This window comes from Typopeltis vanoorti, chromosome 15 (assembly GCF_054136105.1).
Source record: "Typopeltis vanoorti isolate ZY-2024b chromosome 15, IOZ_Tvanoo_1.0, whole genome shotgun sequence".
Lineage (NCBI taxonomy): Eukaryota > Metazoa > Arthropoda > Arachnida > Uropygi > Thelyphonidae > Typopeltis > Typopeltis vanoorti.
In genome coordinates, this window is record NC_143563.1 from 74,346,569 (window position 1) to 74,373,676 (window position 27,108).

General features: G+C 35.8%; 1 protein-coding gene across 1 annotated transcript in view; it reads right to left on the bottom strand.

Moving 5' to 3' along the window:
* Positions 1-981: 981 nt before the first annotated feature.
* LOC150098895 (proclotting enzyme-like) overlaps positions 982-27,108 on the bottom strand; it is a 125,448-nt gene continuing 99,321 nt past the window's right edge. The window contains exons 7-8 of the mRNA XM_090405460.1: positions 10,943-11,085; positions 982-1,900 (exon numbers count right to left, since the gene is read on the bottom strand). Of these exons, the coding sequence (XP_090261586.1) occupies positions 1,739-1,900; positions 10,943-11,085 (305 nt within the window). The 3' untranslated portion in view covers positions 982-1,738. The remainder of the gene's footprint in view (positions 1,901-10,942; positions 11,086-27,108) is intronic.

A 27,108-nucleotide genomic window follows, 5' to 3' on the forward strand; every position in this document is an offset into this window, starting at 1 on the left:
TCTGTTTAGAGAAGCATACACATCGGTATGTACTTGCATATAATTACTCAATCAAACAAGCACCTACATAACACAATCTTACAAAGTTCTGGATTCATATCCAGTCTAGGATGTGAAGAAGCTTCACTGCCTCAGTTGCTTACCCAGCCCAAAAATTAGTATCCTTGAAAACATTAACAAACAGGTCTAAGACCATTTTCTCAAAATACAGCATTTTCACTGGACTCAAATCTCACAAACTTCATTTTTAATAATTTCCAGATGTTCGTCATGTTATTATTATTATTATTATTATTGCGTGACACCTCCAAGAATATCTTTGCTTCTGTCTTTCAACAAACTGGAATGTCTGCTGAAGTTAGATGAGAAAAACACATGGATTACGTGAGATTTCTTCAGTAAGATTTCACTAACTGTGGGTTGATTACTAGTCACAGAATAAAAAAACATATGAAGCTATTGTGGCCACTAAACATTTTGTTTCTTTAGAGAATTCTATAAATACTTACTTCAGCCTAATTAAATAAAAGCAATTTGCATGACTGTTTCCTAGATGTGGAAAGTTGTCATTTGGAGCTAGAAGATTTTTCCCCACCCACACACACATGCTCATGGTATAGCTCATTTATTGTGTTTTTCTATCTTCTTCATATTTTCCTGTTTACTTTAATCGTACACAGTTATGACAATGACTATTACACACCATGCAGTCTCAACTCCACACGTTTACTTTTCTCTGATTGATGATTTGGTCTATATTAATTTGCTTTAATTGATGTCAGTTATCCATTATTTCAGTTAGGACTGATTATCAGAATGGTGTTCAATTAGTTATAGTGAAAAAATCATAATTTAATATATTAAATTTCCTAATCAAATCTGATCATAGTTTGGGTTACACTATCCAATTCAAATTTGTTTATTGGAAATAATTTAAATGAAATGTACATACATACATAGATAGATCATATTGTTTAACATACAATTTTCAATCACATTTCATGGTCATCCTTAGTGCAAATTAAAACTGATGGTTGTAATCAAGTAAAACAGAATAGCAATTACAAACAAGGATGGGTGCAGCCAAGCATGAGAAGAAAGCTCAATCTGCAATACCATTAGAGTCCAGAGGAAAATTCATTTGAGTATGAATTTAATTTGTGGTCCCTTGAGGTTTAGATTCACAGCTGGATTTGTTAACATAAGGCATGACACACAGCCTGTTGGGAATGTGCTAAGTAGATTTTCCAATTCTGAGTACATCGGATTTAATAATGATAGCTTGAACCAAATTTCAGTAAGAAATTATATTTTGCACACAGTTAACTAAGGTTATCAATAAGCTTCCAGTTTGCCTAATTAAAAACGCCTAAGGTAAATTTTGGTCATTTTAATTTTTGGCTATATGCTTGATACCTTAAGTATTATGGAATTTTAGATAAATATGTCATTTAATATATTATATTAAAATGTATATTATTTCTTATGATATGTACTGTAGTCTGCAATTCTATAAATATTCATAATTTAACAATGAAAGGTACTGACAAAACCAAGAGCAAGAAAATAGAAAAGTGATTTTTAATTTACACACTTGAAGAGAGTAGAAATATTTGCTCAAAAGAGGCACTTGCAAAACAGTTTTCTTATATTCACTTCCAGTATCACTGGGCTTCTCTGATTTAAATGTGGCAACTATGTTGATCTCAGCAGCTGATGTCTAAGAAAGTGTTTCTCGTCATGTTGCTAAGTTATTGCTTATCCAGTCCAGAAATTCAGATACACGAGTATATACACCTGGATAATCAGGTTGACCACATGTGATTGTCCCATATGAAACAATGCCCACAAGATAAAATCTGCCATTCTCTGGTAACACCAGCGGACCTCCAGAATCTCCCTAAAATATAAATATACATTTTCAGTTAGCTTAGCAAAGCTGATACACACACACACACACACACACACATGCACATCTATATCAGATACATCATACATACAGCATATCAGATGCTCAAAACACAAAAAGAATTAATAGAAAGTGGAGTGCAATCTTAATCTTATTCTATCTTAAGTCAGTCATTTTGGTTTCCAAAATAAAAATATACACTTTTAAAGTATAATATGAACTATACTTTATCTATTACCATTAGAAGTTGATTTTTCAAAACCATTAAGAAAAATTAAAGCCAACAAACCATCAAAGTTACAGATTTAATCTTTATTCAGAAATGAGATTGTAGTAAATCTCATTTCTAAGACTACAGACAGCTACTCGTATATCTTCCTTACATTTGATAGTATCCAATTTCCAATCAAGATTAGATCTCTATCTTCTTGGTCAAATTACATGCCTATCCCCTTGAAAATCATGCAAAGTCTCCAAAAAACTTATGTAACTTAACACTACATCCTAAATCTGCTCAACCTTAGAATGCTATCCTCACATATGGAATGATTCACTGAAAACCTTCCTAAAAATGCTAGATGTTATCCAGAAGAGGATAAGCGGGTTAAATGATGATCCCACTTTTCCTGAACATTCTGTTTTGCCTTTATACCTCTTTTATGGGTATGTTTTCAATGGCACTATTCTGCTGAAGTTGCCACTATCAACTCCTCTACTTTTCCCTAACATCGCAAACACAAAAGTAACTGCTGGTCAGTCTATTCATCCAGTTTCAAACACCTTTTGTCATGTTTTAGTGGGGTCTTTTGGTCTCTCAGTTACCAATAAAATAGTCAAGAGTTCACTATGCAGAGGTAGATACCAGTGTTTCGATTTCAATGGTATCCTATAGAGTTCGATTATCATTCCACCTAAATCAATTCCGCCCATGTGTTTATTGTATTTGGTTTGGGGCACTTCACATCATATTTCTTTTCTTCATTGTTACATTGTTTTACAGATTTCATTAGCTCCACTCTACAAAATGTACTTGCCAGACATACCACTTGATTGTCGACCCATCTAACAACTATGATACTGTTTTTCATCCAGTCTGTAATCATAGCTTCCATGACTCTTTTTTTGAAGTGTTTTTTTCATCCTAGAGGGATAGTTTTTCCTCAGAGTTTCTAAGCTGTGTATCTTCTTATTTTTCAAGTGTTCCATCAATTCAAGTGAAGAAAAAAGTTATCAAAATACACCCTTGGAGTGGGCAATTCAGGTAAGATCTGACAAAGTATAACCACAACTTGTCCTCCAATTCCAATTTTTTTTCCTTCGTCTGGTAGATCTGCATTTGCAATCATTCCTTTCCCAGTGTAAGGGAGAAAGTCATAAATAATATCTGATGCTCCAGCCTGTACAAAAATTTTGAATCCTCATTTATGGGGTTTGTTTTGAATATACTGTCTTAAGTTGCCTGCATGAGTACCTTTATAAGAAACCATCAGTTCATCAATGGAATGCTCCATTTCTTGTGGCAATTTACAACAGTTTTTTACAATCATGTTAATCACTAGCCTGATTTTTGATAGGCAATCTTCAAAATTAGAAATCTTATCATTATCAGCAAAATGCAGGTATCTTCGAAGTTTCTGAAAATGTTTGAGACGCATAAGGTTTGCAATTTTCTCATAGGATGTAGATGATGTCCAGTATATGAAGGCATGGTAACGACTCCCATGTATAGCAACATGCCAAAGAATGTTTCAATTTCATTTGTATTGGTATCAGCAATATGCTGTATTACATCTGAATCAAAAAGCCTTTTGAAATATTGCAATGCCGTTAAGTCCTCACATTCTGCAGGCTTTTCTGGTGTTACATCACACTCGATAAAATCAAGATCTTTCTTTATAATTGTCAACAGTGTTGATCACAATGGGAAAAACAAAATTTTTTTGGAGTTTAATAAAGTACTTATTGTGGATGCCCATCTGGCTGGAGCCCCATTTTGAAAACAGCAGAGCTGACTGGCTTCTCCAAAGGTAAGATATCTCAGGTGTTTAATCAGTGGAAAAATAACCCACATTGCCTGTCTAAGAGGTGTAACTATGATCTTAAGAGTGTGTCAGGAACATCACCACTGTCTAAGAAAGCTTGTGTGGACATCCTGTGTACAGAAATTGACTGAAGCATTTAATGAAAGCTGTTCCTGAACTATGTGCAGGGAATTGAAGAGGAAAGGTATTGGCAGTTGCACGCCTATACAGAAATCACTTATTTCTGTGAAGGTTCTAATTTGATGGCTGGTATGTAGGTATGTATTTTTATTATAAAAATGAATTTATTATAAAAATGAATAGACAAAAATAGAAGTGTACTTTTAATACTAAGTTAAAGAAAGCATCTAGCTGTTAAATCTAATTTCCATTTTTCATGCTTAGCATTTCATAAATTTTTAAAGGACCATCGAGATTGATTAAAGAAGATTTGGAACTTAATTTTTATGCATATTTATTACATTATTGATGTAGTTGAGCTGTTTTTATAACACTAATTTTTATATTTTGAATTAAAATGCATCTAATTCAAGCCACTGTATGAATTATTGATTTATTAAATAAATATTATTGCATAACTACAAAATGCAATAGTATATATATCTATTTTTAATTAGAAATTATTAGAAATATGCTGAAGGGGGGGGGGGGGTAAAAGTGTTCTTTTGTATGAAACAAAAATGATCACATTAAGTATGACACAAAAAGTGCTTGCAGGCAGTTGTCTGGTGAAAAGAAAAATAGTGGCTCTGTTTGGCTTCTGCAAAATCTTAATGCGACTGATGCATGATTAGAATATAACTGCTTTTGCACAGAACTCAAAAACAAGGAATGGTTCTGGAAATATTTTAATAATAATCTCTTATAACCTAAAGCATACCTTCCCATAACTCATCGTTTTTGTCTCTCTCTTACATTGAACATTACTTTCAGCACTGTTACATCATATCAGTTGTTTTCAAGCAAGCTTCATGCTATATACCTCAAAATTTCAATCTTCTACTAACAAAAAGTTTAGAGTGTAGTCTGAAATCCAAAGTAGACAACTGACAACTATCAAAACAACATTGCAAATAACATTTCCAGTTCAAAACAATTCCAAACATAAATAAAATATGGGAGAGGTGATTGAACAAAATTTAGCAAAGCAGACCAATGTTTTACTTTATGCCTTCCAAAAAGGAAACTCTTCAGCGGCAACTGTAGCTTAGGTGGTAACTCTGTCAATTCACTATGCTGCTAGTTAAAGACTTAATATAGTCTACTGAGATATACAAGGACAAGCAAGAATTACATTACACACAGTAAGCTAAAAAAACAATGATTTGATCACTGGTTCAAAAACTGGCATGACCTCTAGTGAAAAAAAAAAAATTAAAAATTAATTAATTATTTAGAAACTTACATCAAAGCTAAGTCCTATTTAAGGTAACATGAGAAAAACAATCTTTCTTATAAATAGTCAATGATGCCCTATTTTTAACATTACAATTGTTATTTTAGATTTAGGATTCTGGATTATCTACAGTCCTAGAGAGAAAGGTTCTATGAGTAGAACTAACTCTTAGAGAGAAAGGTTTTATGAGTAGAATATGTGTCTTCCATATGCTTGGGATTTTTAGACCATCATTATTGTTCAAATTGGGGTGGTTAATAAGAATCTCACAGGCTTCCTTAAATTTACGTTCATACCATGTTTTGGTGTGATGCAAACAACTGGTGCTTGTCCAGTCAATTTTATGTAAAGTCTCCAGGGCATGATCAGAAAGGCCAGCTTCACCATAGTTATTATATTTAATGTGTTGTTTATGTTCCTTTTGTCTGATAGGAATTGTGCGTCCTGTTTCCCCTATATATGGTATATTACAGGTGCAATAAATACAGTATCCAGGTGGACCAGCGGAGGGAGTGGGTCTTTGGATGAGTTGAGTAAGCTTTTTAATTTTTCAGGTTTAAAGGTGGCTTTGAGGTTGTATTTTTGTAGTATTCTGTTTATTTTATCTGATGTCCCTTTAATGTAAGGAATGGTTATAGTTTTATTGTAGTCTGGTTTATCTTTTTTTTATTGAGGTCTTGTAGAGAATTTTGTTAATAGTGTTTTGGCTGTAACCATTTTTTAGAAAAGTATTGCTGATAACTTTAAATTCGTCTTTCAGCATATGTTCATTGGAGCAGATCTTCAAAGCCCTATTTTTTAGAGTATTAATGACACCTAGTTTTTGTATTGGGTGGTGGTAGGAGTTTATGTGTATATATTGGCCAGTATGTATCAGTTTCCATTAAACAGAGAAGGAAATGACGGCCAGAAGGAACACGTGTGACAAGTGTATCTAGAAATGGAAACATTTCTCTCTCATCTTGGTTTCCCAGTCATTTAATCCTAAAAAAACATATTCACATTATGAAAAAAACATGGCATTAAACCTAATCAATATAGGATATTTGTATTTCAGCTCTTTACTTTATTCAAATGACAAGGAGTTGAAGATAAATTATGTCAGAAATTTGTAAAGTAGTATAGTGTTGAGTGTAGACTATAGTCAAGATGTGATCAAAGAGAGTAGGTTTTGAGGATGCGTGAGTGGGAGAATACTTCGTGGGAAGAGTGAGGCTGTGAATTGATTGTTGGAATGAATGATTTCCATGGTAGTGTGAACAAGACAGCATGGGATTTGAGCACACTGTTGGAGATGGCAAAGCAGAAGAGTGTAAGATGTAGAGCTGAGCATGACAGGAATACAGCAAATAAGAAATTTCAAGTTGTGGAGAGCTGTTTGCTAAGGATAGTCTGCCTCTGAGTGAGAGGAGTAATGTGATGTTGGGGAAATTGTTCTGAGAGAAAAAGTATTGTATGTACAGAAAGATAAATGAAAACGATACAGGATTGAATGTATCATTTCCTGGTTTCTGTACAGTCAAACAATTCAACATGAGAGACCAGACTCTTTACCACAATACATATAATACACAATACATACATAACCTTGAAGACATTCACCATCCACTCTGGTAACGCATTCCACTCACTCCCTCATCACTCTTTTATGCAAAAAATCTTTCACTTCCAGATCAGCACCTTATGCAATAGTAATTATCACCTCCTCACTTCCTTATTCCTACTTATCTCTGTCCTTTGTATTATGGCAGCAATTTCTGGATAATATTTGCATGTGTCCTCTGAACAAGAACTCCTCCCTATCCACCAAGAACCCCAGATCTCTCATCTTCAAAATGGTATACCTCACTCCACCTTCACTGGCCAAGTACACGAAGTTTATTTTCCAACACTAAATTGATGTTCCCTCATCTGTCCAGAGCACCAACATATTCAAATCTAACTCTACCCATTTATTATCACAAAGAAACAACTGAATATCTCCTCTCAAACCTTTAACTATATTGCTGATATATAAATTAAACAGTTCCCAAAAATAGAACTCTGTAGTTTGAATTTCTTCAAATGAATTTCAGCTTGTCACCTTTGTCTTTCATGACCCACCCCCCCCATACAAACATGATAGCTGCCATCAGTCAGCCAACTATCCCTGTAACCAGGCTATCAAATAACTATCCATTCATTTCTCAATTTCAACAATAGTTGTCTTTTTTTTTTCATTACGTCTTCTATGCTTTTGTAGAATCTAGAAATCACCTTATAAGTAGTATCTCCTAAAGTCCAATACAGTTATCACTATTATAAAATTTAACTAAGTAACTGAAGCAAAATCTCTTAACAAACCTCAGTGGAAAGTTTCTGTTCACAACAATCCAAACTTGTCCTTTATCTCTAACCAGCCTCTCCAACACTTTCACCTCAATGCACAAAGTAGCCTGTAGTTTCACCAGTAACTTGAATTCTCTATTATGAAATAGCACTACTTTTCCTTTCTTCCTTCCTATCTTCTGAGACTGTCAGACTGATTGAATAACTAAATCAAAGACAACATTAACACTTCTGCACATGTCCTTAATATACGAGGATGGTCTGAAACGTTCTTGGCCTTGACCATAGATGACAACACTAACAGCAAGGTTTTCTTTTTTCAAAGTTAGTACATCTATCATGAGCATCCATGTGAAATTGCAAGTCATTCTGTCAAGTACTTTGTTTTATACAGCTGTCTGAAGCAAAAGTGTTTCATCCCTTGAAATGGACAAAATTGAGTATCGTGTGATTATAAAATTCTTTGTAAAAGAAGGTTAAATGGCAAAAGAAATTCATTCGAATTTCTTTTGCCATTTAACCTTCTTTTACAAAGAATTAAGAAATGGGTTGCCGAGTTTAAACGTGGCTGTACCAGTCTTAAAAGATGATCCACGTGAAGGACGTCCAAAAAGTGTAACAAAAAAAAAAGGTATTGGATGACCCACGAATCAAAGTGCGTGAAATTGCAGACTATAGGCATTTCTAAAGAACGTGTAGGATATATTTTGCATGAAAAATTGCAAATGAAAAAGCTTTGCACAATATGGGTGCTTTTTGATCTGTGAGCAGATCAAAAATGCATTCGCATGAAAATCTCTAAACAGTGCTTGGAGCATTTTAACAAGAATAAAACTGATTTTGTGCATCAATTTATTACTATGGACGAGACTTGGATTCACCATTACACACTAGAATCCAAACAGCAGTCAAAACAGTGGACAGAAGCCGGTTGTTCAACGCCAAAGTCGGTTCCATCAGCAGGAAAGGTCATGGCATCAGTGTTCTGGGATGCTAAAGGCATTTTGTTTATTAATCATCTTGAAAAGGGTAAAACAATAACTGGGGAATATTACTCCAATCTTTTAACCAGACTAGATGAAAAAATTCTTGAGAAAAGACCCGATTTTCAGAAGAAAAAATCATCTTTCATCAGGACAATGCACCTGCCCACAAAGGTGTTTTGGCAATGGGAAAATTAAGGGATCTGCACTATGAAATGTTGGAACATCCACCCTATTCGCCAGATTTGGCTCCCTCTGACTTCTATCTCTTCCCAAAACTAAAACTCTTCCTCACTGGTCAGCATTTTTCTTCAAATCAAGAAGTGATTGTAGACGGATATTTTGCAGATCTTACTGAGAACCACTACAGGGACAGGATAATGGTGCTGGAGCATCACTGGAATAAATGTATTAGTCTTGAGGGAGATTATGTTGAAAAATAAAAATAATTTTGAAATTATAAATTCGTTTTTTCATTGTTTGGCCAAGAACTTTTCAGACCACCCTCGTAAATGGCAATATCCGATTGAGACCCACAGCTTTATTAACATTGAGCTTACTTGAAATTCCAATTACTTCATATTCTTAGTCTCCTGCCTTCCTTCTTAATTGTATTCAAAACTACTTCTATTCCCCACTCCTCCCCAAAATGAAATGCAATGACGAAATGTTCATTGACCATTTCTGTCTTCAGCAGATGCAACCCCCTTTGCCATCTCCAGCATCTAAAATCTTTCAGATTCACTCTTTCTTCTACCAGCCACATGACTGTAGATTTACCTAGTATTCTGCTTTGATGCTTCAGTCAATCTCCTTTCAATTACCAATTCCATCTTTCTGATTTTACTATAACTTCCTAGACTGCAGCTTATTGTTCTTGATGAGAATCCTTATATATATATAACTTCCACAAGAACCATAACTGCTCTATTCATCTAGTGAACTCTAGGAATAAAAGCTGACATCATTAACTAATCTTGAACTAAGACAGTACTGAGCTTCCTCCTATTCAATAGAACATGCCATGGTATTTCACCTGTCTGTTTTCTTAGTTTGTAAGCCTCCTGTTCTGTATTTCCACACATAGCTTTTGTTCAGTGAAGCTTGCACCTGTCTAGTTGCTTCCCATGTTAAAACCACATGATTATGCTTGCCAACCGGCAAGAATCATGGTTACTTCTGTTATCATATGAAATTTTATTAAATCCCACACTCACATTCCATGTATTGCTTCCATCACATGTTCTGTAAAATAATTTCCTTACGTTTGTGCAAGGGTAATCATTTTCCTTACTCACACATGATGTTTCCTGTTTCTAGTTATCCCTAATTAGGCACCTGCCTGTCATAATCGCACTCATCTGCCCAAACATTTCAGAATTCTCCCTTTCCCTCTACTTTTACTGGACTATAGCAACACCCTTCTAAATATCCAAAATTCCTGACCTCCTAAAATCTCATAACAAATGGCTTTAAAGTTGTTATCACTAGTGCTTTCTTGAAGTGCCACATAGAGGGAGACAACCCTTTTTGAGATCAGTAATACTTGAGTTCCTCTTTTATCCTTTGTCTTCTCCAAAAATATTCTATGTACATCATATTCTATCACCACCATTATCATAATCTGTCAACTACATCTCACTGATACCAATGATTTGAGGACCCAACAAAGTTTTTGTTCAAAACAAACTATCCCATATTTCCTTATACTCCTTGTGTTGGTGTTTCTACACACCAACACAAGGAACAGGGATATTTTTAAATTAACTGATATACATTGTATCTGACATCTTAGTGTCATAATTAACATCTAGTTTAAATTCATTCAGTGTATAACAGTTGTATATTTAGAAATCTTTCTAATTTTTTAATCTTGAATATGTATGCAATAAGACATACAAAACTAATCATTAAGCAGTTTCTTTTTTTAATGTTATTTTTTTTTTAACAATGAAGTAAAATATTAAATATATTTAAACAATCTAGAAATTATGCCCTAGGGATCAAACCATATACTTTTTCAAGCCACTTCAGGCTTCCAAATAAGCAGTGTGACTGTTTCGTGCTACATGACCAAACATGACAAAAATGATCTACAACCTCAAGATATTCACAAAGAACCATAGCATAGTGGAATCTGAACCCACATTATGTTGGTTTAAGAGAACTGCAATAATAATAATAATAATAATTATTATTGCATTATTGGTGAGTATATATTATTATATATAATAATAAAGAACTGCATTAATGATAATAATAATAATTTTACACATTTACTTACTGTACAAGAATCAATTTCTTCTTCCCCAGCACACATGTTTGTATTTTCAATTGTTACAGACTGACTGTCATAGGCATCTTGGCATTCTTCATTATCCCAAATTGTTATCTGTGCTTCACGTAATTCAGAGCTGGAAGGTCCTCCTGTCAGTTTTACAAGCAGATTTTAATATATATTGTTTTTACAATGTAAGGGATATTAATATTAATTTATACCAATTAAAAATCATAATTAAAAATAGTTTGACAGAAAAAATTATACAAGCTAGGAAAATGTTCAGTTTTTAAATACTGCATCCCAATACTTAACGGTATATAACTCTTAACCTTAAGAACAAATAAATAAGTTTATTAACCTGATATTATCAGTGGATTCACTGGATTTCTAATGTCTTCAGAACACAAAAAAACACTTGTCACAGTATGCAAAGTGCCAAAAATCAAGTAGTTAGAGAAAACATTCAGTTCTTGTATCTGTTATAGTTTGAAGTCCTATCATGGCACCCTCTGGGATGGATGTAAAGTTTATGTATAGCTATTAGGCTGAAGAGTTTTCAAGTGACTTTGTTCCATATATTTGAACAAATTAAAGTAGGTGTGGTCACTGAGGTTTGGGTAGTGCTTTCTTGCTGATGCTGACTCCAAAAATAGTTCTCTCAGACTTGTAACAGCTTCTATAATACTGTAGTTTATAGTTTTCTTCTTTAATGAGAAAGTGTGTCCAGTTCAAGTGCCCATCCTGACATGCTAATAGTGTATTTCTTCTTATTATTATTATCTAACATCTGACCTCCATAGGGTCAGAGCTCATCGTGGGAGGTACACACTGTAGCACACAATGCTCATCCAACTTGCCTTAAAATGATTCAATGTGTCTATATTCACAACACACTCAGGCAATGCATTCCACTCACCAACCACTCTCCATGCAAAGAACCTTCTCCTCACTTCTCTGCTCACACCCTCCTTATACAGTTTCCAGCAATGGCCTCTTGTTCTACCCACCACCTCACTCTATGAAAAATCTCTTCTATGTTAACCTGATAACAACCCCTAACTAGCTTATATGTCTCAATCATATTCCTCCTCCTATTCACGAGCCTTTGCAATTTACATTTTCTCAATCTGTTCCCTCGTATCCCATATTTTAAAGACCATTGACCACCTTTGTGAATCTTCTCTCGGCCCTTTCCAACATATCCTCATCAACATGAAAACCCAGTGACTAAATCTATGCACAATAATCCATATGAGGCCTCATCAAGGTCTTATACAATGGCATCATAACCTCTCTATTTATGCATGTCAGGGTCCTATGCATCATTGCCATTATCCAATGTAACATCTTCACAATTTGTGCATTGTGGCTCCTGAATTTCAGGTACTTGTCCATCATCACTCCTAGATCTCTCATCTTCTCTACTTCCTTTAAAGTTTTCCCACCAAGTACATATTTTGTATCCCATCTTTGCTTACCAAATCTCAAACCTTACACTTTGCCACTCTGACAGTTCCACTTACCTGCCCATTCATGCAACTGTTCAAGTCCTCCTGTAAGGCCATAACATCTGCTTGACTCTGCACTGCTCTCCCCAATTTTGCACCATCTGCAAACAGCTTCATATCACTAGCTAACCCCATCCCAATATTATTAACATACAAACTCAACAACAATGGTCCCAAAACGGACCTCTGCAGTACACCAGTACTGCAGAGGTCAGAGTACACTAGTGACCTTGCTTGTCGTGTGGTAGTCAATCAAAAGCTTTTGCAAAATCCAAGTACACAACTGTATATGCATCTCCCCTGTCCAATGTATTTATCACCTTGTCATAATACATAAGTAAGTTAGTAAAACATGATCTCCCTTTAAGAAACCCATGCTGATAACCACAGAGCATTCTGCTGTTATCAACCCATTTTTGTATCCTACTTCTCACCAATCTCTCTAGTACCTTCACCACAGCTCCAGATATACAGATTGGCCTATAATTTGTACCCACAGCCTTATCACCACCTTTATGCAGTGGGACAGTTTTATCTTCTTTCAACCCCCTTGTAATCTGTGCTGTTTTAAGATTCTTATTAAACAGGCATGCCAATGTGAAAGTGTGAAACCTCACTCACAATTACATCCTCTGATGAAATGATCAGATCTAAAACTCTCGATCCTTGTGTGTCCTCCTTTACATGCTCCCTGAGACAGTTATCTCTCAAGAACTTGGGAAATTCATTTTCCTTATTCCCAAATGCTATCTCTTCATTCCAATCTATACTGTCATAGTTAAAAATCACCCATAATAATTACCCTTCCTTTGTTTATACATTTCTTTGTCACCATTCTCCACATTTCCAAGCCTACAGCAACATCCAACTAAATATGTCTTCCTGTCAGCCTCCATGGTACACTACACTACCTCATAACCATTGCCCCTATTTCCCTCTTTCATGTCTACTTTATGTGGACATTCCCCTGATATTATCAGCAGCACTCCCCTCCCTCTTGTTCTTTCTATCCTTGCAAAAAATACTGTATCCTTCCATTTCTATTCCATTACAATATCATCTTCATTCAATCATATTTCACTTATTCCAATGATTTTGGAATAAGTGAATAACTCAATCAGTGAAACCATTTCATCTCCCTTATTTCTGATACTTCTGGCATTTATAAACAAACAGTGCAGTAAAACCCCGAAGTTACGTGGTAGGTGGGACCAACAAAAAACAAGTAAGTCGAATTCGCGTAACTCGGGGTATAATTTTGCATGTAATTTATATATACAAACATACAATTGGAACCAAAGGTTTACAAAAATACCTATATTTTTTTAAGAAATATATTCATAATTATAGTTTTTCGTACATAAAAAAAAGAAAGTTATTTTGATGTCGATGGTTTCATAAAATCTAATAGATTCGTCTGAAGGCATGATGTCTTTCTTGTCACGCAAAATTTCTTCATAGCAAGCCAATGATTTTTTTATTCCTTGCCTTGTGGCTACAATTCGTTCCTCACTAGAATCTATGTTCTCCAAAATCTGTAAACCTTTCTTTTATGATTGTTCTTACTGTGGATTCCTGTAGATCGAACTTCTTTGCTAGCTGACAAATTTTCATTCCGCCTTCAAAATCCTTAATAATGTTGAGTTTTGTTTCCAAAGTCAATGTTTTTCTTTTCTTGCTAGCTGTAGAAGAATCGGACTTGCTTCTTTTGGACGACATTATTATTTTTTTATGTGATAAAATTTTTATCAAGAACATAACATTAAACAATCGCAAAGTTTGTAGACTATAAAAATTGTATATGAATGGAGACCGTGCCAAACACGTCAGTGCTTGTTCACAGCATGTGAGACACTGGCGAATGCAGCTGGCACCTAAAAGATATGACTAGTGGTGAGGCGTGAAGCGGGTCGGGAATATGTACACATAAGAAACCGCGTAACTCTGGATTTGCATAAGTCAGGGTATGACTGTAATTGATTTTTAGGTCTATAACTAGTACTATCCAAGACACTTGTTGGTTGCGATTTCCCCACTACACCTGCCCAATCACTTTTTCAAAACTTACCACATATATCTGTTCAGCTCAACTTCCACACCCACATTTCAATATACTCCATCTTCATACACATGTTCACTGCCACTTTCAACATCCACTCTCCCTATGCCATATCTCCCTGTCCACCTGGGCTCCCCATGTTTTCCTGTTCCTCTTGCATTCCCATTCTCTCTCTCTTCATCTCTCACACTACTACCTACTGTTTTTATTGCCAGGCACTTCTGTCTCTTCAATACCACTCTCCTGATCTTTCACTTCATCTCTTGCATGCATCACACACTGTACTTCCATCCTGCAACACTTTTTCCATTGCACTCACTCCAAACCCATTCAAATGCAACCCATCATGCCTGTATAATTTCATTTTTCCCTCAAACACATGCCATGCATCCACAAACTGTACTCTCTTCTCCTCACACAGCTCTGCTCATGAATACCATCCATTCATAATTTTGGTTCTCCATTGCAACTCATCATTGTCATACCTTGGCAACAAACTGACAACCTTTCTCACTAGACTGTTATCTTTCATTTTTCTCAATAACCTTCTGATATTTGCCCTCACATCCTTCTTATGTCCACTTAGATTATTTATCCCCACAATCACCAGTAACTCTTGCTCGTTTCTTCCTCATGTTCAGCACCTTAATTATCCTACTCATTCTCCCTCCTGGATAGCAGACCTTATGGACTCTCTCATTAACTAATCCTCTAACTATAGAATCTCCATATACTGGAATCACTTTTCACCTCTTTTAATTGTTTTTGGAAGTTTTTCCACTTGGTTATACTATAAATCAAGGATACCAAGAAATTATGTACTTGGTTTAATCCTTTATCCAAGTGTAGGCAAACAAAGTTTGCACCTGAAGTATTTTCAGGACAGGGGCAACTCGTATATACAAGCTAATGACTTCATATCACTTGCCTTAGTATCCCATAATGCAAAACACATATCCTTGTGGACATGTATAATGCTATGCATTATGGGAAGTATCACTATCCAGACCAGTTTCAACCTTTATTGAGGTCTCATAAATGGGAGCAAGACCCTGAGGTGATACCAAGATTGAAGTAATGCAGAAGTCATATTTTCCTATATGAGTAGCCAAAAGGTGTCAACACCTTATTATTAAAATACTCTGGATTAGAGATAGTTGTTGGAAGTTTTTCCACTTGGTTATATAAATCAATACTATACTATAAATCATTACTTTAGTCTTGGTATCACCTCTGGGTCTGGCTCCCACTGATGAGACCTCAATAAAGGTCGAAACCAGTCTGGGTAGTGACACTTCCCATAATTCATAGCATTATACATGTCCACAAGGATATGTGCTTTGCATTATGGGATACTAAGGCAAGTGATGTGAAGTCATTAGCTTGTATATACGAGTTGCCCCAGTCCTGAAAATACTTCAGGTGCAAATTTGTTTGCTTACACTTGGATAAAGGATTAAACCAAGTATATAATTTCTTGGTATCCTCGATTTATACCTCTTGTACTTGTTTTATTTTCATTCTATTCTATTCTCTTGCACACTTTCATTATTTTCCACTAAAAGTCTAACACCTCTGCATATGCCTCATTTCATTTTCAATAAATGTTTCTTTTATGTTAATAGAACTTTTTATATGGCCATAATAGGTCAATGAAGAGGCATTTTATACACTCCTGAAGTCAGAGATGGAGTTTGCTATAAGAAAAATGGATAAAGGTTGTAAATTTCATGTATGGTTAAAAGGTGTGAAGATTATATTTATTTAGCACACTAGCTACATTTTCTGGTGTACATAGATATATGAAACTGGACTAGATTTGCTGTGATATTGCATGTCAAGGTGTGGTGGGATGGAGAGGAGGATGGACAGGTATTATTATTATTTATATAGGTATCTAATTAGAGTCAGAAGACTCATTGCAGGAGACCCATACTAACCTTTGTACACACAATGCCTATCATATCTATTTAAAATCCATTCACTATCAGGGCACTCACAAATATTTCTAGCAATCCATTCAACTATTTCACCACCATCCAAGCAAAAAATCTAATCTGCACACCCTTACAAATTGCACTCTTAAACAACTTTCAGGGGTGACCTATAGTTCTATATTTGTCATGTACTGAAAAATTTATTGTCAGTCTTATAGAGCCCCTTTAGTAACTTATAAGTTTCCATCATGTCCTGCCTTTTCCAGCTATCAACTAAATTTTGCAACTCACACATCTTCAAGCTATCCTCACAAGTAACATTGCATAAACCTGTCACCAGCTTGGTCACTCATCTCTGGATTCTCTCTCTCTCTACCACTTCTTGATCTCCAAAAAACCCAGAAAACCAAATCTGGGCATAATCGATGTGGCCAAATCATGCCTTATAAATAGAGATAATAATATCTTTATCTTTACTTGTGTTTTTCAGTATCTAAGTAATACTTTGAGCTGTTTTGCCAACTTTTGTAATATGCCCTCTGAACTTCAGCTCTATCTCCAAATCCTTAGCCTCATCAAATTCCTACAATCCAGTACCATCAATGTGATACACACCATATAATCTTTCATCGCAAAGTGCAAAACTTTACATTTTTGCAACATTACATTGATAACCATTATCCTTTGGTCACAATGCCAATTTATTTAAACCATCTGCAAGATACTTACATCACCATTATCAACTACTGCCCTTCCCAGTTTTGCATCATCAGCAAACAACCAGACAAATTAAAGAGTAGTAGCCCTAGTACAGAACCTTGAGGAACTCCACTAGTCACTCTCATTCTCTTAGATTCCACTCCACCATATACAGTTCTGGTATCTGTCTGTCAGCCATTCCCCTATCAATGCCACCAGCATCATATCCATTATCATCTGTTCTAATGTGTGTAATATTTTTCATGTAGTATTCTGTCAAATGCCTTTGCAAAGTCAAACAGTATCACAGTATAACCATTTCCCTTATCTACTTCTGCATTCTTCAGCCAATAGAACAGGAGTTTGAATTAAACATGGATGGTTGAATGATCTAATGTGATACTATTCTCTGAATTCTTAGAAGCTAGAAGTAAGTTGGAAAAATTCAATTTTTGACTCTAGAATAAGACTCCTGAATAATCTACTCCTTAACCCACCTACGGTGTATATGTAAGACAAGTTTACAATCTTTATTGGGTTCAAATTCACATAACGAAATATAAAATAAAATTTTAGTGGACAGTATCTGAATTGTTGAGGATGAGGTTTTTTAATATATATTAAAAAAGGAATACTGAAGGTTACTTCAAGAAGTTTATCAAGAAGATACAAAGTATAATACAAGCTAGTAAAATTATCTAATCCTTTATCCACCCACATTACTAATTCATGAAAGGTTGTAAACCTGTCATACATAAGATTCATATTAAAATAAATAAATAAATAAATAATCAAATATTTGATGTTTGGAAAGTTTGTAAGTGGAATTGAAAGTAATGGATTAGCAAAGGTTGGTTGATTGGTAGAGCCTCTGCTACTAATGGCTTACGCAAAAAGTTAAGTAAGTTTGAGCGTGGTTAGTAGTTGGAAGGGGACCAATCTTTTGATGCCGTTGGCACACTCTCTCTCGATGAGTCTTTGGACTCCCTGGAGGTGTCACATAATAATAATAATAATAATTTGTGAATATCGGACGTTGGTATATACATTTTAGATGGTTTGGATGTACTTTACGACATGTACTCTACGACTCATGTACTTTACGACAGATGTTCTATGCTCATGTCATAAAGTACATGAAAGATATATCATTTTGAAAATTCATCAGCCTTTGCACACACACACACACACACACACACACACACACACACACACACACACACACACACACACACACACACACAGTCAGCATCAGCAATGAGAATTTCTGATGCTGACTCCAAATGAGGATTGCTGATTTTGCTAGTTATTGCAAAATGTGAAACAAAACATAATAAATACACAGAATAAGGAAGAGAAAATGGAATATTGAACTAGAGATAAAAGAATTGTCATTCCATTGTATAAAGCTCTGATCAGACTACATCTGGACTATTGACACTCAAATTTGGACCCCAGGATTTTATAGGGATAAACTAACCTTAGAAAGAGTGCAGAGGCAGATATCAAAAATGATATCAGGACTGTACAATGTTAGTTATAGGATTATGGATAAGATACTTAATTTAATACAAGAATGAAATAAAGAAAGGAAAAATAATACAATATAAGGTAAGGAACAATATCTAAGACTAAAGAAAAAGATTAAGGAAGACTGCAAAAAAAAAAAAAAAAAAAGCAAAGGAAAACTGGATAGAAGAAATATGTAAAGTGCTTTTTATATATTAATCCCACACACAATTCAGCAGGGCTTGCAACAAATGAATGCCATGTGTGGGCAGGGGTAAAGATCAGAGTAATCTATTGATATTCATCTTAAACAGCTGGAGGCTGTAGTCTTTTGGAGAAGGACTACATGGGGGAAGGTTGTTATACAGAACTCAGGTGAATGGAATGAAAGATGAGTGGAGTAGTATGTTCTGTGAGTATGCAGTTTGACATTGAAATAAGAGGTATAATAGATGCTAGCTCTTCTGAACAATGACCATGGAAGTATCAACACAGAAACTGATCTTCTAAAAAAAAAAAATAAATAAATAAAAAAAAAAGGGAAGAGTGTCTATAGGAGGTGTGTCATTAATCAACCAAACCACTCTTCTAAACGGCATCAAGAATTTTTAGGGAGGTCTTACTTGTACCATCCCAAACATGAGAGCAGTATTCCAAGGTTGGCCAGATTTGGAATTAATTATATCATCATCATCATCATAAGACCTCATGGATTCAGAGACTTATTTAGGAAATCCTTTTTTCCATACATACAGTTCATCATACAGTGCCTTAAACAATTCAAATTCTCTGCAAATTCTTTTTCCTCAGGCAACGCATTCACAAAAAACCTTCTCACTCCCTTGCTTATATCCTCTTTATACAGCTTCCAGGAATGTACGTTTTGTTCTCCCACATTTCAGGCCTCCAATAAGAAAGATCTGAATCCAGATGATGAAAATTATCCACCACCACCTGAAGACTTTCAAAAACACCATAACAGACTTTGAAAGTTTATTTTTCACTTGGTTAGACTATAATAAATTTAGTTTAATCCTTTATCCAAGTGTGAGCAAACAAAGTTTGCGCCTGAAAGTATCTTCAGGACTGGGGTAAGGTGGTACAACACCGGGCAACTCGTTACAAAGGTGGAGCAAGCTAACATCACTCCTATCTCAGTATCTCCCATAATGCAAAACACATCTCCTTGCAGATATGTCTAATGTTATGCATTAAGGGAAGGGCCACTACCCAGACTAGTTTCGACCTTTATTGAGATCTCTTCAGTGGGAGCCAGGCCCCAGTGGAGATACCAGGCAGAAGCATTAGCAAGGTCATCTCTACCTATAGGAGTTGCCACCTTACCCCAGTCCTGAAGATACTTTCAGGCGCAAACTTTGTTTGCTCACACTTGGATTAAAGGATTAAACTAAATTTATTCTATTCTAACCAAGTGAAAAATAAACTTTCAGCATCTTTCTCTAAATCCAGAGTAATTTATTAAAAAGGTGGCACACCAATTGGCAACTCCTGTAGGTAGAGATGACCTGCTAATGCTTCTGGCCGGTATCTCCGCTTGGGCCTGGCTCCCACTGAAGAGACCTCAATAAAGGTCGAAACTAGTCTGGGTAGTGGCCCTTCCCTTAATGCATAACATCAGACATATCCGCAAGGAGATGTGTTTTGCATTATGAGAGATACCAAGACAGGATTGTTGGTATCTTGCTCCACCTTTGCGAGGAGTCGTCCTGGTGTTGTACCACCTTACCCCCACTCCCGAAGATACTTTCAGGCAAAAACTTTGTTTGCTCACACTTGGATAAAGGATTAAACTAAATTTATTATATTCTAACCAAGTGAAAAATAAACTTTGAACATTTTCATCATATTAAAGAAATATGTCAAGGCAGATGCCAACTCCCTGGCACATTCCTTCAAAACATGTGGTGATATATCATCAAGTCCCACAGCCTTAATTAACATCAAGTTTGCTTATTTCTCCATATACTTCTTGCTCACTCACAGTCAGTCTCTCCTCTTCATCATCCACTCTTCTCAAACTCTTCATTATGTCACAATCACAAGGATGAAAGACCTTTATTAACTGCTCATTAAATATCTCAACTGTATCCTCAGCAGATATTGTCCTTTTACCATTTTCTCCAATGAATGCCATCCTACTATAATCATTCTTTTTTTTCTTTTTTCTTTTTTTTGCTGGCTACATATCAGAATTCCCTAGGATTTTTTTTTTTTTTTTTGCTTCATTAGCTAACTGCTGCTCATGCTGAACTTTTGCTACCCTTACCAACTGAGTCACCCTTCTTGCCTGTTCTTTGTATTTCTCATAGAACTGATTATTACCACTCATCTCATGTTGCCTTCATAATGCCTTTTTTCTCTGTATTATATTGTATTGTACGCGTAATCTCTTCATTCATCCATTTCACACCTATCTTATTTAACCTTCTGACCTTTGGAATACATCTACATATTGCTTCTACTAGATAGTTCTTGAATATTATCCAAGCAGCATAGATCTCCTTTCCATCCAGCTTCTCATTCCATTGTACAGCTGTAAGCTGTCACCTGAGCTTCCCATAATTACCAGCTTTGTAGTTCCACATATACTCTTTCCTTGCAGAAGTCCTCACATGATTGCCAACCTTTGACATCTCATTTATAATAACATCTTCTGATGACATGATCAAATCCAAGACCCTCAATCCTCGTGTGCCTTCTGTTACATACTGCCTGGTCTCTCAAAAACTCAAGAAACTCATTTTCTTTACTTCCAATTGTTATCTCATCATTCCAGTCCATACTGCTGTAATTAAAATCACCCATAATGATCACTCTTTTCCTATTTGCTTTACTAATTTGCTTATACATCTCATGGTTACTACCCTCCAGATTACCAGGTCTATAACAACATCCAACTAAGTATTTCATTCTATTCACCTCTATCGCATACCATACTTTAATTTAATTTAATTTGTATATTAATGACATTGGTGTGGATTGATATGCTGATGATTATACAACTGTTTGTAGAGGAAACTGGGGGAGTGATGAGTTGTGGCCTTTACAGGAAGACTTGAATAGATTGTATGAGTGGGCAACTGTATGGAACTGTCAGTCCACTGTTGCAAAGTGTAAGGTTTCTGAAATTTGGTAGGCACAAATGGGATGCAAAGTATAGTAGTGGAAATGAGAGATCTGGGAGTGGTGGTGGACAAGGACCTGAAACACATAGCACAAGTTGTGCAATGTGGCCTCCAATAGTGTGGATTGATATGCTGATGATTATACAACTGTTTGTAGAGGAAACTGGGGGAGTGATGAGTTGTGGCCTTTACAGGAAGACTTGAATAGATTGTATGAGTGGGCAACTGTATGGAACTGTCAGTCCACTGTTGCAAAGTGTAAGGTTTCTGAAATTTGGTAGGCACAAATGGGATGCAAAGTATAGTAGTGGAAATGAGAGATCTGGGAGTGGTGGTGGACAAGGACCTGAAACACATAGCACAAGTTGTGCAATGTGGCCTCCGATAGTGACAATGATGCAGAGGACCTTGACATGCAGAAACAAAGCGGTTATGATTTTATCGTATAAGGCCTTGATCCAGCTTACAGGATTATTGTACACAGATTTGGTCACCTGTTAGGATATGTTAGAAAAGGTTCAGAGAAGATTCACAAAAGTGATAACTGGTCTTTAGAATGTAGAGTATGAAGACAGATTGAAGGAGTGCAGTTTGCGAAGCGTTGTGAATAGGAGGATGAGAAGGGATATGATTGAGACATTTGGTAAAGAATTGTTATCAAATTAATGTTAAAAAAATTTTTCATAGAATGGGAGAAGGGGGTAGAACAAGAGAGGCATTCCTTTAAGCTGCATAAGGAGGGTATAAGCAGAGACATAAGGAGCAAGTGGAATGCATTGCCTGACATTAAGGTTAATATGGAAAAATTGAATAAGTTTAAAGCACAGCTTCATGGCTTTTGTGTATAACAGTGTGTGCCTCCTGTGATGAGTCTTTTGACTCTGTGCAGGTCTGGGTTAATAACAATGATATTTTAACATGTTTATTATTTGATATTTATAAATTTATAATCTCAAATTATAAATCAGGAAATTTATAACCTCAAATTATAAATCATTTTCCTGATTACACTAATCAGGAAAATGGAGACAGATAGTGAGTGAAAACTGACAGTGGATGTGCTAACTGAAAATTTAATAACAAGCATGCAATTTCATTTTTTTTTTTCTTTTCCAAGAGAGGAAAGAGTGTCAAACAAGAAAACCTTTAATAATTGAAAGAGTCAGGGAGGAAATGAACTGAAAAGTGGGAACTTTCTTATAACACAAAATGCTGAAGTATTTTAAAATTTCTCCGTATAATTTCTAATAGAAATTAGTACCAAAGTCTATTGAAAGAGAAAGTTCCTTATTTATAGCAATCTCATCCCCAAAGGTTAGAAACCTATATTATGATTTGAAAATGGATTAGATCACCTCGAAACAGTTGGGAGATGAAATTTAGTTTTTATGCTTTCTTGTGTAGAGGCTTAAGTGCTGTGAGGACATTATGTTGGAGGTTTAATGGATTTTTTTACAACACTCAAAAAGAATTAAAATAGAATTTAATACTTCCTATATTTCGTCCTAGTCACTAGGACATCTACGGGAATTACAAAAACAATTAATGTAACATGCACACAAAAACTTACAATACTAAGCCCAACCACGTGGGTGACACTAAAGTCCTATCTAGGTGGAGCGCCCTTTAAGGGCAGTAGTAGGTGGCCTGGAATGTAAGGTGGGACCTCTGGTGATGAGTGTTTCCCAAATCTTCGGAAGCTTAATGCAACCGTATTTGTTAAGATTTGGTTGGTTTCTGAGAGCTGCTGCTGCTTCTAAGAAAAGTCTCTCTTTCTTGAATTTGCTGTGGTGGAGCATGGTGGTTTTCTTCCATGATACTCTGTGGGTGGTGTCCAAAACATGGTCAGCCAAGCCTGAATGGCCATAATTGTGTTTAACGATGTATGACTTGTGTTCCTCCAGGCGGATGGATGCTGATCTGCCTGTCTGTCCAAAGTACGCAAGCTTACAGGAACAGGGTACTTTGTAAACTCCAGGCAGAGAGAGAGAGGAGGGAGCTGATCTTTCGTAGAACGGATAAGGGTAGCCAGTTTGCGGTAGGGCTTATATGCTGTGTGTAGGTTATACTTTTTTAGTATCTTGGCTATTTTTTCCTAAGTGCCACGGATGTAGGGTATGGTGATGGCATTTTTAAATTCTTGTTGACGAGAGGGAAGGGGAATGGGGGAGGAATTGATTATTTATTTATTTTTTTTTTTTTTGATGCTGTGTTCGCTGTAGCCATTGGAGAGGAAAGTTCTGTGTATGTGGTTAAGCTCAGTAGTGAGGGCGGTTCCACTGGAACAAAGATTGTGGGCTCTCTTGGTAAGGGTTTTAATGATGCCATATTGTTGTGAGGGGTGGTGGTGGGAGAGTTTGTGAATGTATCTGCCTGTGTGTGTGGGTTTTCTGTATACAGTGAAGGTAAGTGTATCATTAGTCAGGCGCGTGACTAAGGTGTCTAGGAAGGGTAAACAATTGTTCTTTTCCTTCTCCATAGTAAACTGGATTCTTGGATGTAGGCCATTGAGATGACCGAGGAAGGAGTCTAACGTGTCTGGGCCATGTGGCCAAATAGAGAACACATCATCTACATATCTTAGCCAGATAGAAGGTTTGAGTGGGGCTGAGTCTATGGCTCATTTTTCAAAATCTTCCATATAGAAATTGGCAGGGGAGGTGAGAGGGGGGAAACCCATGGCAGTTCCCTCTATCTGCTTGTAGATTTTGTTATTCCAAGAGAAATACCCAGAGTTGATGGCGAAGGAAAGGAAATCTAAGATGTCAGAGGGAAAAACGTTTTCTAAGAGAGATAAAGTGTCAGTTAAGGGAATATTGGTAAACTTAGTCATGCGCCTGCCTAATGATACACTTGCCTTCACTGTATACAGAAAACCCACACACACAGGCAGATACATTCACAAACTCTCCCACCACCACCCCTCACAACAATATGGCATCATTAAAACCCTTACCAAGAGAGCCCACAATCTTTGTTCCACTGGAACTGTCCTCACTACTGAGCTTAACCACATACACAGAACTTTCCTCTCCAATGGCTACAGCAAACACAGCATCAAAAAAATAATAATAATCAATTCCTCCCCCATTCCCCGTCCCTCTCGTCAACAAGAATTTAAAAATGCCATCACCATACCCTACATCCGTGGCACTTCGGAAAAAATAGCCAAGATACTAAAAAAGTATAACCTACACACAGCATATAAGCCCTACTGCAAACTGGCTACCCTTATCCGTTCTACGAAAGATCAGCTCTCTCCTCTCTCTCTCTGCCTGGAGTTTACAAAGTACCCTGTTCCTGTAAGCTTGCGTACTTTGGACAGACAGGCAGATCAGCATCCATCCGCCTGGAGGAACACAAGTCACACATCGTTAAACACAACTATGGCCATTCAGGCTTGGCTGACCTTGTTTTGGACACCACCCACAGAGTATCATGGAAGAAAACCACCATGCTCCACCACAGCAAATTCAAGAAAGAGAGACTTTTCTTAGAAGCAGCAGCAGCTCTCAGAAACCAACTGAATCTTAACAAATACGGTTGCATTAAGCTTCCGAAGATTTGGGAAACACTCATCACCAGAGGTCCCACCTTACATTCCAGGCCACCTACTACTGCCCTTAAAGGGCGCTCCACCTAGATAGGACTTTAGTGTCACCCATGTGGTTGGGCTTAGTATTGTAAGTTTTTGTGTGCATGTTACATTAATTGTTTTTGTAATTCCCGTAGATGTCCTAGTGACTAGGACGAAATATAGGAAGTATTAAATTCTATTTTAATTCTTTTTTAGTTTTTATGCCATTACCTTATGCACCTAATAATGAAAACTGTAGTGTTACTAGACAAAGTAACACTATAGTGTTAATTTGTCTAAAATATTTGTAGGCTAAAATCATTTAGCCTACAAATATGAAATGAACATTTTATCCTTGGATTATATTTAAGAATAGAATACTGGTTGGAATTTCTGTAGCCATTAAGTAATACAAACATCAGAATTATACAAAATTATTTTTTAATTTTTAAAAATGCTGTTTGCAATGTTAAAAATACAGCATTCTTTAAAAAATCTACACAAACAAATATTAATCGTGTTGCCACCAAATTATCCATTGTTGGAAAGATTAAGGATATTGTCTTTCACTACCATTATTTCCTTTTTGTTGGTGTACAAGTGGTTAAAGAGAAGGAACATGTGTTTTTTGGGATGGAGGTTATAGTCCTTGGGGTAAACAACCTGAGGAAGACTGTTCTGAAAAACAGAAGTAAGAAAATGAGGATCTCTGTAAATATATGCAGAGCTTATACGGATAAGTTGGTAATTAGTAGCTAATTTTGAATAAATCCAGAAATACTTTACATATCCATCTATACTATTATATCCATCTTCATTCTAGATACATTTTTCCCCATTATTCACTCTAGACTTTAGAAAAGTGTGATAATGATTTATTTTTTAATTCCTCAGTGTTCAAGTGATGTCCATGTAGGGGACTACAAAAAACAAAACAAGAGTATATAACAGTTACTTAATCATGTTACTTAAAGATAAGTCTGGATGAAGGCTAGATAAGACATGATCATGATTGTCTAACCAAACTGGGAAATTTCATGGTTAAGTTTGCAAAGTAATACACATTTTATCATTGTGTATTAAATTAATCGTCTGCCCAATGTAAGTGGATCGAAAGTATATTTCTCACATTTGTATTTTGATAACTGGTTTTCTGACACTAGAAACATTACTGTTTTTGATAAATTCTCATTTTTCTTTTGGTTTAGCTAAGAACAAAATGAACAATCGGTTATCTACATGCATGCAACAACTATACTGGCCATTCCTCTTTAAAACTTTTATATATATAAAAATGAGTATTTGTTTTATAGAAAACATGATTTAAACATTTTAGAGTTAAAAAAAATAGGACATTAGGTGCAACATTAGGATTTCATCAGCTTCTCTGTACTGTGATAATCCAACATAAATGAAGTTTCACTACTATTTTCTCAATCACAACACATTCTGGACATTCTGCTAGAAGAAAGCACAACAGATTGTTTACTTTCAGTTATTTCTCTTTTTTAATTGTTCACTTACATAATTCCATTAAATCATTAAAATCCAGTAACCTAAAATTTCCAAGTATTCTGGATTTAGGACTTGTACCATCAGTGGCACACCCAGAGGATTGGGGGGGGGCCTGGCACTCCCCAAAGAAAAGGAAAAAACACTAGAAAATTTTCCAAAAATCTTTTCCTAATTAAAATTCTTTTTTTTTTTTTCATTTATGTTGTGTGTGTCTTCTAT